The sequence below is a fragment of the Penicillium coprophilum genome (genome assembly GCF_028826855.1).
Source record: "Penicillium coprophilum strain IBT 35676 chromosome Unknown utg000005l_segment0_segment0, whole genome shotgun sequence".
In the NCBI taxonomy this organism is placed as follows: Eukaryota; Fungi; Ascomycota; class Eurotiomycetes; order Eurotiales; family Aspergillaceae; genus Penicillium; species Penicillium coprophilum.
The window spans coordinates 268,877-284,968 of record NW_026622724.1 but is presented as its reverse complement, the minus strand read 5'-3'; the positions used below and the strand labels follow the sequence as shown (position 1 = coordinate 284,968).

At 46.8% G+C, this 16,092-nt stretch overlaps 9 protein-coding genes across 9 annotated transcripts; 4 read left to right on the top strand and 5 right to left on the bottom strand.

Moving 5' to 3' along the window:
• Positions 1–314: 314 nt before the first annotated feature.
• Positions 315–1,214, top strand: N7500_007692 (class I SAM-dependent methyltransferase; the record flags this gene model as incomplete). The annotated part of the gene is made up of 2 exons (XM_056678836.1): positions 315–534; positions 586–1,214. The coding sequence occupies 2 exons, from the start codon at positions 315–317 to the stop codon at positions 1,212–1,214; spliced, it is 849 nt and encodes a 282-aa protein (XP_056529208.1).
• A 708-nt stretch (positions 1,215–1,922) lies between these two features.
• Positions 1,923–2,416, bottom strand: N7500_007691 (uncharacterized protein; the record flags this gene model as incomplete). Its single annotated transcript, XM_056678835.1, has 3 exons — positions 1,923–2,185; positions 2,242–2,337; positions 2,392–2,416. The coding sequence occupies 3 exons, from the start codon at positions 2,414–2,416 to the stop codon at positions 1,923–1,925; spliced, it is 384 nt and encodes a 127-aa protein (XP_056529207.1).
• A 557-nt stretch (positions 2,417–2,973) lies between these two features.
• N7500_007690 (tRNA-dihydrouridine synthase family protein) lies at positions 2,974–4,640 on the bottom strand (the record flags this gene model as incomplete). The annotated part of the gene is made up of 2 exons (XM_056678834.1): positions 2,974–4,434; positions 4,491–4,640. 2 exons carry the CDS (start codon positions 4,638–4,640, stop codon positions 2,974–2,976), a joined length of 1,611 nt encoding a protein of 536 aa, XP_056529206.1.
• A 637-nt stretch (positions 4,641–5,277) lies between these two features.
• On the top strand, positions 5,278–6,807 carry N7500_007689 (uncharacterized protein; the record flags this gene model as incomplete). The annotated part of the gene is made up of 3 exons (XM_056678833.1): positions 5,278–5,302; positions 5,358–6,166; positions 6,220–6,807. The coding sequence occupies 3 exons, from the start codon at positions 5,278–5,280 to the stop codon at positions 6,805–6,807; spliced, it is 1,422 nt and encodes a 473-aa protein (XP_056529205.1).
• Positions 6,808–9,872: 3,065 nt separating this feature from the next.
• On the top strand, positions 9,873–11,924 carry N7500_007688 (DUF4246 domain-containing protein; the record flags this gene model as incomplete). The annotated part of the gene is made up of 1 exon (XM_056678832.1): positions 9,873–11,924. The coding sequence occupies one exon, from the start codon at positions 9,873–9,875 to the stop codon at positions 11,922–11,924; it is 2,052 nt and encodes a 683-aa protein (XP_056529204.1).
• A 245-nt stretch (positions 11,925–12,169) lies between these two features.
• N7500_007687 (uncharacterized protein) lies at positions 12,170–12,685 on the bottom strand (the record flags this gene model as incomplete). Its single annotated transcript, XM_056678831.1, has 1 exon — positions 12,170–12,685. The coding sequence occupies one exon, from the start codon at positions 12,683–12,685 to the stop codon at positions 12,170–12,172; it is 516 nt and encodes a 171-aa protein (XP_056529203.1).
• Positions 12,686–12,763: 78 nt separating this feature from the next.
• Positions 12,764–12,970, bottom strand: N7500_007686 (uncharacterized protein; the record flags this gene model as incomplete). Its single annotated transcript, XM_056678830.1, has 1 exon — positions 12,764–12,970. The coding sequence occupies one exon, from the start codon at positions 12,968–12,970 to the stop codon at positions 12,764–12,766; it is 207 nt and encodes a 68-aa protein (XP_056529202.1).
• A 1,205-nt stretch (positions 12,971–14,175) lies between these two features.
• On the top strand, positions 14,176–14,643 carry N7500_007685 (Glycoside hydrolase family 71; the record flags this gene model as incomplete). The annotated part of the gene is made up of 1 exon (XM_056678829.1): positions 14,176–14,643. One exon carries the CDS (start codon positions 14,176–14,178, stop codon positions 14,641–14,643), a length of 468 nt encoding a protein of 155 aa, XP_056529201.1.
• A 186-nt stretch (positions 14,644–14,829) lies between these two features.
• Positions 14,830–15,915, bottom strand: N7500_007684 (ketopantoate reductase family protein; the record flags this gene model as incomplete). The annotated part of the gene is made up of 1 exon (XM_056678828.1): positions 14,830–15,915. One exon carries the CDS (start codon positions 15,913–15,915, stop codon positions 14,830–14,832), a length of 1,086 nt encoding a protein of 361 aa, XP_056529200.1.
• Positions 15,916–16,092: the final 177 nt, after the last annotated feature.

Here is a 16,092-nt window from a genome sequence, read left to right as displayed (position 1 = left end):
GGTGAAACTAAGTGAGCCATATAATGTTGATATAAATGAATCTATAGGAAAACTGTACTATATAATTTTCTAGGTATCGTACTGGTCCCATTAGCGCCGATTACTAGTTTCTTTATGGCAGAAACCCCATTGTCAAGTTTGGCCCATTCCGGCTGCCGTACCTCGTACTCTGAGCACCGTGCATTGAGAATATGACTCATTTGTCGTTTAGATTGATCTCAGCACTGCAGCCTGGAGTGGAGCTTGAAATTTGAGCAACTGGCCGCACTCATAAAATAACTGATCGCATCAAACTTCTTCCCAAACCAGCGACCATGTCTCCAGATGTGATCAACCTCACAAGCCTCTTTGACGGCCGGTCATCTGAGTATCAAATCCAACACAGGGTCGACCTTTTTAACAAATGGAAAATTACCCCGGGCTCTAGGATCCTTGAGGTTGGCTGCGGGCAAGGAGATTGCACCTTGGTGGCAGCCTATATGTTGGGAGATCAGGGACATGTCACGGCGATTGACCCAGCACCTACAGACTACGGTTTTTTTGACTATAGCCAAAAAAAATATGACTCAAGCTGACTCCAACTAGGCACACCGTTGACTCTGGGAGAAGCACAAGACAAACTAAGGCAAACTCCCATCGGCGATAGAATGACATTTTATCAATCAAACCTTCAAGATTTTCTTGATTCGGGCGCTTCGGAGCAAGTCTACGACTATGCCATGCTTGTGCATTCGGTTTGGTACTTTCCATCCGTCGACGTATTGCAGCAAATGCTAGCAGCTCTCCGTGGAAGAACGAAATGCCTTCTTATTGCGGAGTACTCCCTTGATATCCGCGGTGATAATGCTGCTTTACCTCATCTATTAGCGGCAATCTCGCAGGCCGAGTTCAACTCTAGAAGCAATATATTGGACCGAGATGACAACATTCAGTCCATTATATCTCAACAAACTATTTGTGCGTTAGCGAAAACGGCAGGCTGGGAGTTACAGAAGGAAGAAATTGTTGAGTCCCCTAAAGGACAGGAGGATGCAGAATGGGAGGTTCGCCGAGTTTTATCGGAAGAATACAGTATCAGATCAGAGTCACATGGGGATGCCAGTCGCCAAAACTTTGCAAATGCATTGATCGATGCTGTTGCGCAGAGCACGCGGGTTATTGGACCGAATCCAAAGCTTAGGACATTGTCAACATGGCTGGGCTCATGGGTGTGAATACTACAGATTCGGATCTTTTTCAGGGGGTTGTCTTCAACCCCCTTGAAATCGAAGATTACGCGGGTGTTCAATATCCAATGGCGTGTAAAATTGCAAACGCGCTGCTACTTTTCGTCGTTTTTCTATCGCACAGCCTTTACAGAAACCCCAGCCACGGCCCAGAGACTCACACAACGGGCAAATCGAGTCTACAGACGAGAAAAAAATGCTCATGCTGAGCTGATGTCACTTAGTGCGGACAGTGTGAAATCAGAAAATAAATTTTGATATGATCCGAACAGGGAAGTCAACCATTTGTGCGGCCTTGTCACCTCTTGTTCAGTGATCGTTTCAGTGGTCCTATTAGTAGTCCTTTTGGTCATCCTTAGTGTGCATATCATTTTTGCAATTTTATGACTCACGAGTAGGTATCCTTCCATCGGCTTTTTCCGAAATGCAGCCTGTATATCAAGTCGCACTTCCTCGCATACGTGTTCCATGGGAAGTCCTACACGCTTATCTCTACACAGGCCGTCTTTTAGAGCAGAATAAATCTTGCATTCATCTAGAAGACTACATCGCCGATAGCGGAAGCAAGATTTCATCAAAATTTGTGTTCAATAAGGTGACGAGCAAAAGGCTCAAACCACAAGTTGATCAAGGAGCTGCGGTAACAGTCCTTCACAAAGCTCAACTGATCCCTCTTTATCCTTTGGCGTCGAGCCATTAGATTGCAAGCCTCTCCACCTTGCTTTTAGTCTGCTCAATGTGTTGGGCGAGTTCACTGGCATAGTTTGAGGTGATAGTCGCGGCGATAATCGGCCTGCTCACCGCGCACGCCCGGCCCATCGCCTGCTTGCTAGGTACGAAGACGTACGGGACATTCATTCTTTCGCACAGCAGTGGAAGATGCGTCAGTATTGCAAGTGGGTCGGTGTCGGCAGCAAGAATGACAATCTCGGAATTGCCTCGGGTCACAGACTTTGTAACTGGAAGCATATCAACCACAATGTCAAATGAAAGAGAGACTTTTGGGAACAATTACCTTCATTGGAACCTTTTTTGACTTGGTTGTAGTGCATAGATTGCTGTAGCAAGTCCAAGAGCTCCTGTGTCAACGCAGCATCTGCCATTGGCCATGCTAGAGGGTTTGCTGGATTAGAGAATCAGAGTAGCAAATTCAATGCAGCCTTACCTTGGGGCTCTGAAGAGGATGCCATATTTCCTCAGTAAGAAAGAAGAGAGACAGGGAGAAAGACAAGGAGAGAACAGCAATGCTGAGAGTATGATTGAGATAGTGAATTGGTTGACAGAATAGTGCACAGTATTGGAAGAAGAGAGATCTCAAAGAGAGGAAGGTGCAAGATAAAAGTAGCAACAGCCAGATACCCTCATCCCATCCTCGTCTCATCCAAATCTATCTCCAGGGCTATTCCCACAAAAGCTTTCATCGAAGAATTGCCACTTCACACAAGTCCTTTCCCGCTAGGGATATATAGAAACACCCATTCGGATAGACATCTAAAGAGACTTGGGGAAATCTGTGAAAAGGACACTCGTTACACTTGGGAGAGATTGCTCAACCTACGCAGTAGAGATAGATACATTGATTGTAGTTTGATGTGAACTGAAAGCCAAAGTATTTATGTCAATTCTTCAGAACACGCTATGCAGGCAAGGTTCTGGATATAATCTTGAAAATATCTATATATACATGGATTAAAAGGTAGCTGAAAGCACGGACACAAAAACAGTGATGTATCAAATACTCACATTCCTATCCACTCACAAGAGGATCGGGTGTGATGTTGGTGGCAGTGATGGCACCACCATCACCTGGCGTGAGAGTGCCCTCAGAAGAAGTTTCAGTCTCCCTAGGCTTAATCTTCTCCTCACCTTCGATTTTTGCGGGAGGCTTGGTGCCCTTTTCCCGCATAGCGCCACTTTCAAATGCCTCTTCGGGGAGAGGACGAACATAAGGCTGGCAAATCCACCAAGGTCTTCCATATTCCGCAATCACTGCTTTAGATCCCTTCAAAGTCTCATCGGGTTTCGTTTCAAATTTCTCGGGAGAGGCCTCATACTCTTGAAGTCCAACTTTGATGGCCTCCTCAAGGAGAACCAAGGTATGCTCAAAAGCGGCCATATCGCCTGGTTTAGATGTAGCAAGTGCATCTCGAACGTTGGTATGAGTTGCAACCATTGGCCGCAAGATTTGGAAAAGGTGACCCTGCATGTAACCAAGGTTTGGAGAGTGTGACTTCTTGCCCTTCTCGGCCTTACTTCGCTTCTGCTTTTTTTTAAGTGGGCCATCCTCGTGGCCGTGATCTTCGGCATTATTGGTTTCGGCAAACTCATCAACTGGGTCGGATGGAAGATAGAGTGGCTTCCTTTCCGGAACGGGTTGTTCGAGGACATATTTATAGATGATATCAAGGTATCGTCGCAGGACGGCGTCGACTCGGTAACCGCCTTTTCCATCTCGCCCGCGCCAGTATTCTCTCCCCTCCGTGCCGACTGGAGGCGGCTTGCTGAATACGGACGGGTCTGATAAATTTCCTTCTGCGCTCATAACGGCATCGGCCCCCGTGGCCTCGAGGCAGGTTTCGATATCGCCGTAGTTAAGAATGTTTCCATTGGCAAAAATCACCGTATCCGGAGGTAGATTATCTCGTAAATAGCGGATATAGCTCCAATCTGCTACTCCAGTGTTGTGACCTTTCTGTTCCCTTCTGCGTCCATGCACAGTGATGATGCTGGCACCGGCGGAGAGAATCATTTTAGCGTACTCCAAGGTCTTCTCCTTGGTCTCCTGGATACGGAACTTCACCGTGACAGGTATCGGGAGCTCAGTATGCAATCGATGCACAAGCTTATAGATCAAGTCCCAGTCTTCTTGGAGGAAAGCTCCGTAGTGTCCCTTTTTCGCGATGCCCTGCGGGCAGCCAAGGTTCAGATCCACCGCATCGCAGTAAGGTACCACATGACGGGCAGCCTCCAAGAACTCATCTGGGTTATTTGTGCAGAACTGAACGAAAAGTGGCCTGTCAATGGCGGGATTTCCATCAAGATAGAATTCATCTTTGCTCTCTCCGATGGTTTTGCGGGTAGGTTGGAAGTGTTTGGCGCGAACGTTCTCTTGTTCGCTAAAGAGCCGTGCGTGGAACATTGGAGTGTATGCGAGCAAAGGTTTCGGATCGTCTGGTGGCATGAAGGATCGAGTGAGCATGCGCCACGCCTTTGGGAAACATTAATCTCGGCTTGCAGAAGTTGTTACGGGGAAGGCGGACTCACGAATTCGGATCTATCGACCATGGGGGCAACAACATATTTTGGGCTGCCAATGCTTTCATAAAATTTTCTCCCAAAGAGCTTCTCCTGAGGCTGAGGCGCAGCCGCGGAGGTCTGCTCAATGGTCTGTGATGGACTTGTTTCGGAGGTCATTTTTGAGAGATGGGACCTGGAAAACGGTTGATAAAATCGGCCCAATAGAGGGCTGAGGCGCTTGAAAGCAGCTATGGTGGCGCCTGAAAGAAAAGAATGTGATTAAGCTCAATAATCGCCTGTAGTCGCAACACAACGAAGGAACAACTTTTGCGAAAAGAAGCCTATCTGAGCCGGATTTATGATCTTCCGGCTTATCTTATCGCGGGCCTTCGAGATTGGCCCCAGGGAAGTTATGGACTTTGGCGTTGAGCTTTTTGTCACCGCAGAAATTGGAGATGCATCTGATGTTTGCAACATTACCTTGTCAGATCGATTGTCTCTTGATAACCCGAAGAAAAATTTGATCAATCTCTAATCACCCGGCTCTGACGTCCCTTGCAAATTGTCCAGGGGCAATTTATTGATCGATTACATAATCTGATATGAACTTCAGGGCTGCCGCGCCAGAGGCAAATCAAGCAAGCCTTGGAGCCTTTCAATGAGAATCGAGGCTCGAAAAAAAAAAAAAATCTCATCCTGATACATATATGCAGTAGCGTATAGCAAGGGGCTGACATCGTGAGTTTGATTTGTTGGTATCCGGAATTTGACGTCTTTCCCGGGTGGTCACTGCTATCATTTCTTGACACCAACAATGGACGCGTCAACAGGACCAGGAGGTAAGCCCACAAAGTCCGAACCCTTTTGTACCTATCGAATTTAACCATGTCTCAGCCCCTTTAAATCTTAATTTATCTGAGGATGGACTATATGCTGCCCATGTGAGTGGGAAGAGCCTAGTTGTTCACTCAAATGTGGCTTCGGACCATAAGGATGTACAGATCGCAAGGATCAAAGAGATTCCACTCAAATCACTGAAACACTTCAATGTGGAAGCCTTTCCTGGTACATCAGATGATGAGACCGTCTCTCGGCGGCGACTGGTGTCCGCAAACGACAGCCGAATTTCGGTCTGGCAGCTCACTCCACTTGAAATACTCGCCGAGATTGAAAGCATTGAACCGGGGGCATTAGCTGTCGACTTTGGTGCCGATGAGAATGAAATTCTTGTGTTTCATGCGTGGAACACTAAACTCAGCGTCCACTCATTGAAGACCAGGCGCAGCTCAGTCATTAAGGCACCCAAGTTTGCTCATCATTTCGGCCACGGGTACCGCACAAAGACCAGACACTTTGCCGTCATATTGAAACCGGAGACTTCAGATCTACTGACCGTCCACGAACCACAGTCTTACGAGCTCGTCCACAAGACTGTGCTTCCAACAATTGATGCACAAGGATTGAAGTGGAGCCCAGACGGGAAATGGATTTCCATTTGGGACACTCCTACTGCAGGCACAAAAGTGCTGGTCTTCACAGCTGATGGCCAACTGTTCAGGACGTATTCTGGGCCCTCTGGGGTGGACGATTCCTTCGATCTTGGAGTGAAACAAATTGAATGGAGCCCTCCCCACCAGGGAATCTGTGAAATACTGGCCGTGGGGAAGGTCAACGGGAATATTGACCTGCTCCGAACTCGCACTGTAAGTTCTCTTCTGTATATCGACATCAGAATATGCTAATTATCCTTGATTAGTTCTCTTCCCCAGCAACACTCTCACATGTCTTCTCCACAGACCAACAGTGTCCCAATATTTGGCGCGAGCGATACACCAGTGCTGCAGGGGACGCCGAATACGCCGAGACATCCAGCTCTTCTGCCATGAGCATGAGCCCGGAGTCGGTAGGCCCACCGCGTGGTGTCTTGATGATGACCTTCAGCTCAGATGGTCGCCTCCTTGCGACTGTTGACTCTGCACGTCAGAATGTCGTTTGGATTTGGTCACTGGAGGGCATCCCAACACTCGCATCAGTTCTAGTTCACGAGCAACCGGTTCGACAGATTATTTGGCATCCTTCAACGCCACAACTCTTGATTAACACTATCACAAATACACTGCCTGCCATCCGATGGTGGTCCCCGAAGGATCATCCAATGATTGTCCGGGTCCCTGTTCAAAGGAGCGAGAGCGGAAAATATGACGTGAGATGGGTTGCAGGCTCAAATACAGACGCGGCATTCTGGTTTAACTCACCAGAACAGCATGTTATTGGGTACTTGTCTACCAGTGGCGATGCTGTTGAGTTCAAGTTGTTGAACTCGGTGAGCAGCAAGACAAATTGAAAGGCTGTCAGGGCATAGGACTCGTTACGATACCTCTTATCCCACTTTATCTCACTGGTGCACTCAATTTTTTTCCACTGTGCGCAGATAAGGTGTAGGTTTCATTTGGCTCCGTTGTTCATAGTCTGCATATTTTGATCAAACGATCCTAGGCTTGCATGTGAATCAGATTTCTATATCAATAGGAGGGTAAAGAGCCAAAGCCCATTCACATAAGAAGCAGCACAAATGCAGTACAGGAACAGCGCATTCTGGTTATACCTCACAGAAAGGACGGTCTATACCAGAGTTCCTAGTTTTACATCGCCGATGTGTCACCAAATAATTAGGCCTCCAAACATAATGAGATCTGAGAGCATTTTTACCCAATGCAAACTTCAAGATCATGGAGATCGTAAATACCTCGGCGTGAATTTTATCTCATTGATTCTATACATAATGCCGAATTGGACAATATACCTCCTTGAAAGGTATCCAATCATCGGGAGACTCGTGTGAAGAGACAACGAAACGGTCAAGTCTGTACCTACTAGGAGGTGTGTGTGACTCGAAAAAAATCCGGCATAACCCGAAGTTATCAAGACAGACGTTATTTATCTAAAAGATAAAACAAAAAAGAAAAAAGAAACTCCGATAGGGGGAATCGAACCCCCGGCTGCCGTGTGAGAGACGGCGATGTTAGCCACTACACCATATCGGATGGTCGGAATTCCTTCCGCAAATTACGCTATCAGGCCTAGTGCTGGTCTTCTCGGTCTTAGCGCCCTGTGCGTCGCTGTGCGTGGTTCTATAAAGTCCTCCCCATCGCCCCTTCAACTTTCTGGCTCTCCTGCTCCTCCCTATACTTATCGATAGCATAACTTATAATGCCCAATTTGTTACTATATCCTTATATTTCTCCAGAGTTGCCGGAGCGAGCTGTTTAAGGTATATAGAGTTGTCTTTGTATTCCCGTTCATCCTGATGGTCGTGAGCGAAACCACATGACGCAGCACGTGCAATTCTTTCATCAAGTTTCTTCTGGTTGTCCTTTGGGAGTATCTTCTTTCAAATGGCGGAGAGTTAAGAGGATAAGAATAGCAAATCAGACTTGCGCCCTAGAGCTCATATTTATGGCCTGGACTTAAGTAAAAGTGGGACACCTGTAGATATTCTCTGGTTTCACTTGAGGTTTGGACTATGCGATGAGGGTAGAGGAAATGTGAATTGCAGGATTGGGGGAGTTGAAGTAATTGGGATGTTCAGGTCCCGAAGGCAGCAGATCGATGACGCGGCCCGACTGTGATTGGCTCTTCAATGTATAACTTCAACCTCGTTCAACAATTATGAACCATTTCAACCATCTTTTTGTATTTATATATCACTCCCTCCAGTACGGCAGAGACTAAAAACTAAGAGTTAAAAAGGTTGATTAGACAGTTGAGACTTGAGGTTTGTACGGAGGTCGGGTTTATCATGAAAAAGCGGTATACTGACGTCCAGCCCGTAGCTTGATTTCAAACCACTATTCTTTAATTTTACTCTGCTCTCCCGTAGGAGCATGAGGCGAACTCGAGAAGCTTGTACACGACAAGGCACTCAGCTGTTGATCACATAAAAATGGCATTCGCTGGTAACTTGATCGCTTCTTCCCCTTAATCCCATTCACAGCAGACATGCCTACCTATAGTTTGCTGAAGTCAGAGCGGTTTGGGCTCTTCGTTGTGTATATGAATCTAGCCAGAACTACGCTATTTGCGCTTTGGCTTCGGTTTCTTTCCGAATCCTCATGTTGGCATACGGCCTGGGACTGTTTGTAGAGCAATAGGGAATATTAGAACTTGTAGGCCACCAGCACATGTGCACCGGATCTTAGGCTAACATGGCTTTCGCTTTCCCACTTGAATTCTCACCCCTTGCCACTTTCTGCTCGCCCTGGGTGTTACATAAGCATAAAACTCGCTGAACGACAGGTCGTTGTGAACTCACTAGTCTTGTCGATGAAGGTGATGATGACCACGCTTATGCCGGTTCAGATGGTTTGTATGTCCTGCGATCTGAATCGTTTGTTAGGGAGAAATCCCTAAAGATAGACTCATGTCAACAGATGGGATGGTCTTACGTTGGATGGGCAGGACTGAGCAGTCTGTGAACTATGTATCACAGAGGACGAAGCTAGTAGAGGCACTTTTGATGCCAATTCAGTCGCTCGGGTGCCATCTGTATCACACGATCCCATGATGAAACCTGCACTCTTTGCCTGCGCCACAGGGGCTGAACGATAGAGCTGACATTCCTTCGCATTGACGATGAAAAGCCATGCTTGGCAAGTGCTCATGCTATCGCATTCATTAGCACATTCAGATGGCGATAAATGAGTGTATCCGTGGGCCAGAGGTGCTTTACTGAAGAACCCAATGGTTTCGTTCTGGGCGCTGGGAAAGCAAGAGGCGGATACAGAGGACATGAACCCCTCTATAGCCAGGAGAAAGGTGAAAACAAGGATTGAAGTTGGTTGCATGGTTTCTGACAGCTCTGGATGTTCGCTCGATAGTGGAATTGCATGTTAAGGCGCAGTAGATTATTCCATCTGTCAATTTTTATAGGGGTCAATATGGAAAGTCTCAAACATGGATATGATGGTGGCGTTTGGTAATTTCCGAGTTCAATTTCTTGTGCCAATATCAAGAACCATAATCGATTTCCGGAACTCCGCGGGTGGCGAAGCAATAGTGTACTTCGCTAAATAAGCCACGGAAGCTATAGAAGCCATCGATAAGCTTAGCGCCCGCGCCAAGACCAAGAGATCACAAGCGCCCTCAGTACACACACGCCCTGTTATGCCCTGTATCAAAATTACCACTCACTTGGCCCGAGCAGTCCCCTTTGGACCTGGAATCTTATAGTCTCTCTCTCTCTCACACACATTTCCGCCGCATCTCACCTCTCATGGCATCATCCTCAAATTAATACACCGCTCTATCTCAATGGCGACCATCCTCCAACGGCTTCACTTTCATCCCCGACTACTTGTTCGCGCTAGAACGACCCAAATCCCCTTCTCTTTATCTCGCTGCTACTCGGAAATGAAAAATATGGACCCTCCATCTATCAAGTTGGACAACAGCGGCACCGGTCCCTTGCGAGTCCCTGGTTTCAACGGTGTACCCCTATTCTATGAGCATCCAAAAGACAATCGGTTTGCACATGGAATTTGCGATTGGAGACAAATTCCACAATTGTTTTTCGTAGAGCTTTCTATGCTGCATTTCATGTCGTATATCACGGAACAGCCAGACTGGGAAAATAAGTCCGAAGACCCGCAGACACTAGAGGAATGGCATCGGCACGCTGTTTCGGTCTTTGATCTCGATGAATCCTCATGGCAGTGGTGTGTAAAGGAGATACGAGATAAAGCCTCTGACTTCAAACGCACGGGCTATGTTGCTGTATTTGATGCGGACTCACGAGTCATCAAATCTCAGGTTTATGACGGTCTTCTCAAAGAGCTTCAAGAATCCATGTCGCCGCTATTTTCGGAATCGAAATCTGTTTCGTCTACTGCCTCGGGTGATCTAAATGAGAGTGGTTCGGAGAGTCCGGTTCGAAATGTGATTGACCCCTTGATGTATCCTCTTATTTATGGGCGAACTCGAGTCCTTACCGACGAGGGCAAAGTTGATCTGGAGAGACCTGAGTCCTGGAGACCATCACAGTCCCAGATTGCGCCGATTTCCGAGAAACCAGCTCGTTTATGGGATGAGATGCATCTCAAAGAGAGAAAAGCGAGAGACTTCATGGATTCCCGGTATATTGGAAAACGCTGGTCCAATGCCTTTCAATGTCTTCCCTGTGAGGTTGCTCTTAATAAGCAAGGAGGAGCTAAGATTACTTCCTATGTCAATGGTGTGCATCCAAAGGAAAGGAGTATATACACAGCGCTCGAAAGGCTCATTTCAGCCGCTATTCAACCGTGGAACGAAATGCTTATCCTTGGAGATCAGGGTCGGACACCAATTCGAATCAGAACTTATGACTTCCAAGTGGAAGGCGGTGATAACGAGACCAAGTTGCTTAACTATATGAAGAAAGCGAGACAGGGACGAACACCACCTATCGCAGAAGAAGAATGGTCTAACATTCGATCACGAATAAGAGAATATCTTAGGCTCCCTGAGCCCGAGAAGAGGCACCGCATATTACCTAACTCTGGGTACCATGATCTTCTCGCTAGTATACAGCCATGGCAATGGAATTCTTTCGAAGAACTGGAAAAATTGGTAATTGCAAAGAGCAGGCGGTTATACGCCGTGAAAGGCATTGAGCCAGGAATCTCCTTCACATACGATGAATGGAAGACTGGTGAAAATACAGGCCGCGCGATTATGCCTAAATGGAGTGACCCTGATAAACCTAAAACGCCACAAATTCCCGACCTAGATCACCAGTACTACTCGATATCTCTCCAAGATCAATTTGAGGGCTTACAGATCATAGTTCGAGTGTCAACTATTGAGCTTACCCCCGAAGAGCCTTTGTATCATGGTGATTCTCATCAAAACGTTGCTGGTATCCTTAATGAGCATATCGTTTCTACAGCCGTATGCTACTTCGATATGCACAACATCAAAGATGCAAAGGTTTCATTCCAACAAGAGACACACATCGAGAGCGATGATTTCAACATTGCGGAGTATGACGTTATGGATCGAGTTTTTGATATTCCGAGCTGGTCATTCCTCGGCGATGATCCTTGTTACCCGGAGGCTCTACAGACCATAGGGTCTATCCCGATTTCACGGAATGGGCAGTTTCTTGCTTGGCCAAGTACACTGCGGTCTAAGGCCGAGCCTTTCAGTTTGGCAGATCCATTGCGGCCGGGGCACCTTCGATTTGCGACTTTGTGGTTGGTAGACCCGCATTATCGAATTTGCTCAACTCAGAATGTGCCTCCCCAGGACCCAAGCTGGGTCGAGACATCACAATCAACGAAGGACGCGCCGAAGCATGATTTAATGACATTCACGCAGGCAGTCGAGGCTCGAAACCAAATGAGGCAGGATAGAGACAGGATAAGCGAGGATTTCCTTGAACGCGGACATTCGCGGCACATTTATTCGGAAGTTTGCGTTCTTTGAATACAGCCGAACACAAGAGATTGATGCTAGCAGCTAGAATACGTAGTGCTTACTATGCTGGAACTCCATATGTACAAAATAATATAGAACATACCACTCCCTTCTGATAAATTTGAGCATTATGGAAAGCAAGTAGGTAGATACAGATTCAATTTTGTATAGTCGACAATTCCGGATCATATATATATCCCAAAGACATAAAGATTTGAGCTACCATCCGACACCTATCCTGTATGTAAAATCTTCTAATCACAACTGTCCAGGCTGTCCAACTGACTCAAGCTCTTACCAATCGACGCGGTAATCTCTCGATGGGACAGGTAAGCTTTCACAGCTCTCGCTTTCTTTGGCTGAAATAGGTCCGGGTCAAGACCACGATGCCACTCCATGTATTTATTCATTGCATCTAATGGATTATCTTCAGACGCCGCTGTCAAACCCCAGTTCTGGTAAACGTATGAAACGTCTGTGTCCAGTACAGGATATGATGAAGATTTTAAAGTCGTAAATTCGTCCTCAAACAATGGCCTTAGTCCGACTGAGAACATCTCACTTAGCCGTGCTCCTTGGATCCCTGCGAAAGCCCGCTTGAATTCGGGGAGATGGGTTTTCCAAGCGTCTGAAAAGCCCGACGCGGTGCTACCTCGAGTCGATTGAACGACATGACGAAGTTTTTCGAGGACCATCTGATGATTCTTCACAGAAGCATCTTCTAGCAACTGAAGTTGGTCGTATTTTGAGTATTTTGGCAGGCTTTTCATGATTTGGCTCAAAGTATTCTTCCCGTATTCTGGGGCTTGGCTCAAGAAAAGGCCCTGTCGAGCAAACTTAATGTCTTTCTAGACGTGCGCCGTAAAGGTCCCAAAGTCAACCAAGGCCTCATTGCTTAGCTGTGGTCCTAGGGTACGTTGTGCTCCATTCCTGACAAAATCCAAAACATATGCGTTGTATATGGCGAGCATCTCGCTAGGGGCAGCGAGCTTGGATACTTGTCCAAGGCTGAAAAGGGACAGGAATGTGAAGAGCAGAAGCCTGAATGCCTTCATGTTGACAGAGAAAAGGGTGGAAGGCGAATTAAAGTGGGTGGACAAGGATGAGGCCTGAGGCTTAGCTCACGGCAATGAGATATAATGATGGCACAGCAAATCAAGAAGATATGGAATGATGCACACCAAGCAGGCAGTATATTGAGCTGGAGTGAATGACTGGCAAGGGAGTGTCCGTCAAACTAGAATGAGCCGGAGTAGCAGAGGAAGAAACGACACCCAGAAATGGACTTTATGAAGACATCAAATATAATCAGCAAAAGAAGTTGTAAATGGTGCTCATTTGGTGTGGTATGAATATTATACAGAGGCGTAACTGTCGGTATTGGGGGTTCTGCACTAAAAAAGCACTAAGCTTTAGCCTTATTTCAATTTCAGACGGCGCTGCCATCTAGCCCAGCCTAATCACACCCTAATATATAAGTTAGTGATGACAGAGAAGATGATGATGATATTCTCTATCTAGAAGCAAGACTGAGAGAGAGAGAAGAAGAAGAAAGCAAGTATGAATAGGATACTGAGATCCTATTTATACTGGCAAGCATGATGGCAAATCAAACATGTTTGATCTATATGCCTGGATGCCTATGGCATCCGACAGTTAGGGGTTCATTAGTGAGCTCAACGCCGGCCTTTTTTCCGTCCTACGAGCTACTGTACCTCGGAAACCGAGTCTCTTTATGGGGTAATCTCCGGACGCAAAGCCAAAACATTGGCGAGGCTTATCCCTAGCCGAGGCACGATTGACTTTTATAAGCGATCTAAGAGATCCAACGAACTATGAAATAGAATGCTTTGACCCTTCGGATGCTTGTTGATCTTAGAATGAAGAGCTCTACTGTATAAGATTTGTGTATCCGGGGGATGATATGCCGTAAACCATTTCTCGTCAAGAAGTAATATTGCATCGGGATCACGGCAAAATTATCAGAGACACTGACTGGTATCTGGGCCCACTGGGAGATTGTACTTATGAGAGAGCCGCCACCGGCAGAGCGCTAATGAAGTGGCAATTGGGGCCAAAAGTTGACAAGTAACTATATGTCCACGAGAAGAGAAGATAGCATCTGAACTTTCTGAAGCATGCTCTCTAGTCACTGCTGTCCTTTTTTCTTCTCTGATAACCTTTTTATGAGCCAGAATCATTCCTTAATCATTCCTTTCTTTTTTGTTTCCAATTTAGACTCGTTCCATGCTTTAGCAAAATGCCTGCCTCATTCCTTTGGTGGCGCTACATGCTTTTCCTGTCATGCTTATTCTATACCCAGGGGTATTCCCGTGCTGTGTTCGCCCATTTCATGGTCTTAAATACGGCCGGATATTCAGTCTCGAACTGGGAAAATGAGATCCAGCTCGCGCAGGATGCCCATATCGACGCATTCGCTTTGAATATCGCAAACGGAGAAGACACCACCTCCAGTTCCATGCCGAATGCCTTTATAGCCGCCGAAAATCTCAAATTCTCTCTTTTCTTCTCTTTCGACTATGCAGGCAATGGAGCATGGGATAAAGGCGACGTGCTGAGTCTCTTGAACAAATACGCTTCCAGTGGCGCCTATTACCTCCACGGGAAAACTCCACTGGTCTCGACATTTGAAGGACCTGGCAATTATCCCATGAGAGGGTTATATATCGCAGGTCCCAATCGTCGCCCGACCCGGGGATCTTACTAGGTCTGTGGGATTACATTCTCTCGGGTTTTATCTGGCGCTCCCGTGGTAGTAGCCGATTTAGGGTATCTATAGCTTGGCAAGCAAAAGGATGATCAAGATCAAGAAACTTATGAAGTGTTTCGAACTTTCGAACACCTTTGGAGAGATGATGCTAATACGCATAGCGTACTATGTGCAATTAACCATCTAAATCTGTCTACTCGAGCCCTGAATCTTCAAAATCTTCTCAACAAGTTCATCATTAACTGGCGTCGCAACACCAACCGCCCGACCCATCTGACTCCAACTCCCGTTGATGAAGGAAATTTCAGTTTCCCGTCTTGACCTAAGATCCCAGACCATAGAACAAGTGGTATTCGCCGTCTTTTCAATGATTGCATGAACCGTCTGCTCCAATCGATCCACCGAAAATCTCTCTTTTAAGCCGGGAACGCCCTGCAACTCGCCGAGGGAGAGGACAACCTCCGAGATCTCAGTCAAGATTGCCCGCCGCGTTTCTGGCACACTAAACAAGAATTTGTTCTGGGCGTCGTTCAGGGCACAGATTGGGTTGCAGAAAGCATTGACGGCCAGTTTCTCGAGTTGAATTTGGAGAATATCAGTGTAGGAATATGAGGTCAAGCTCAGGATTGGGGAATCGGGTAAAGTTTGACGAAGGTAGGAGGACTGAGAATCCGGTATATCGACGTTCGCTGAGGGGTAGGATGGGACAGGCCCTATTGAAGTCGCCGAAACCCCAGTGTGGGTGATGTTAAAGGGAGAATTGAGCGTTACTCCGTGGGAGATCACACCAATGAGATAGTTTGGTCGAGATGAGGGATCTGGGAATAAATGCTTGTTGACCTCTTCGATCACCCCGGAGCCGTTTTGGAGAAAGAGAATATTCGAAGCACGGTTTAAGCGGGGGACGAGTGGGCGGAGGGCCGATACAGTCTGCGTTGCTTTCGTGCAGACAATTAGATGTTGGATCTCATCCCTACCCACTGGGGAATCTGGGCTTGGCGGTGTTGTCAGGTGCCATTGGTCGTTGTAAATTGTTTCCAAGTCATATCCGCGTGAAACAAGGTGCTTCCCGTCTGTGGACTCGAATCGGATTTGATTTCCGTTCTGGCAGTAGGTCTCAAGAAGTGATCTTCGATGCAGAAGGAGAGTCACCGACGGCCCATTCGGAATTTCAGACACAGCATGTGCAGCAAAAGTGCCGATGCTACCGAGACCGATTATGTGTACACGAAAGCGCGGCACCGATTTAGCGAGTGAAATGGAGGACATTGTGAAAAGAGGTCGAATGAGGACAAGCAAGATCTGGATATTGTATAAAGATGAAGACGAACAATTGTAATTATACGCAGTCAATTATCTTCCATTTTCTGTCGATGTACAACACATAGACCCACAGGGCGTGAGGGCGTGAAGCCCACGCCCTCACGCCCTGTGGGTCCGGTTGAG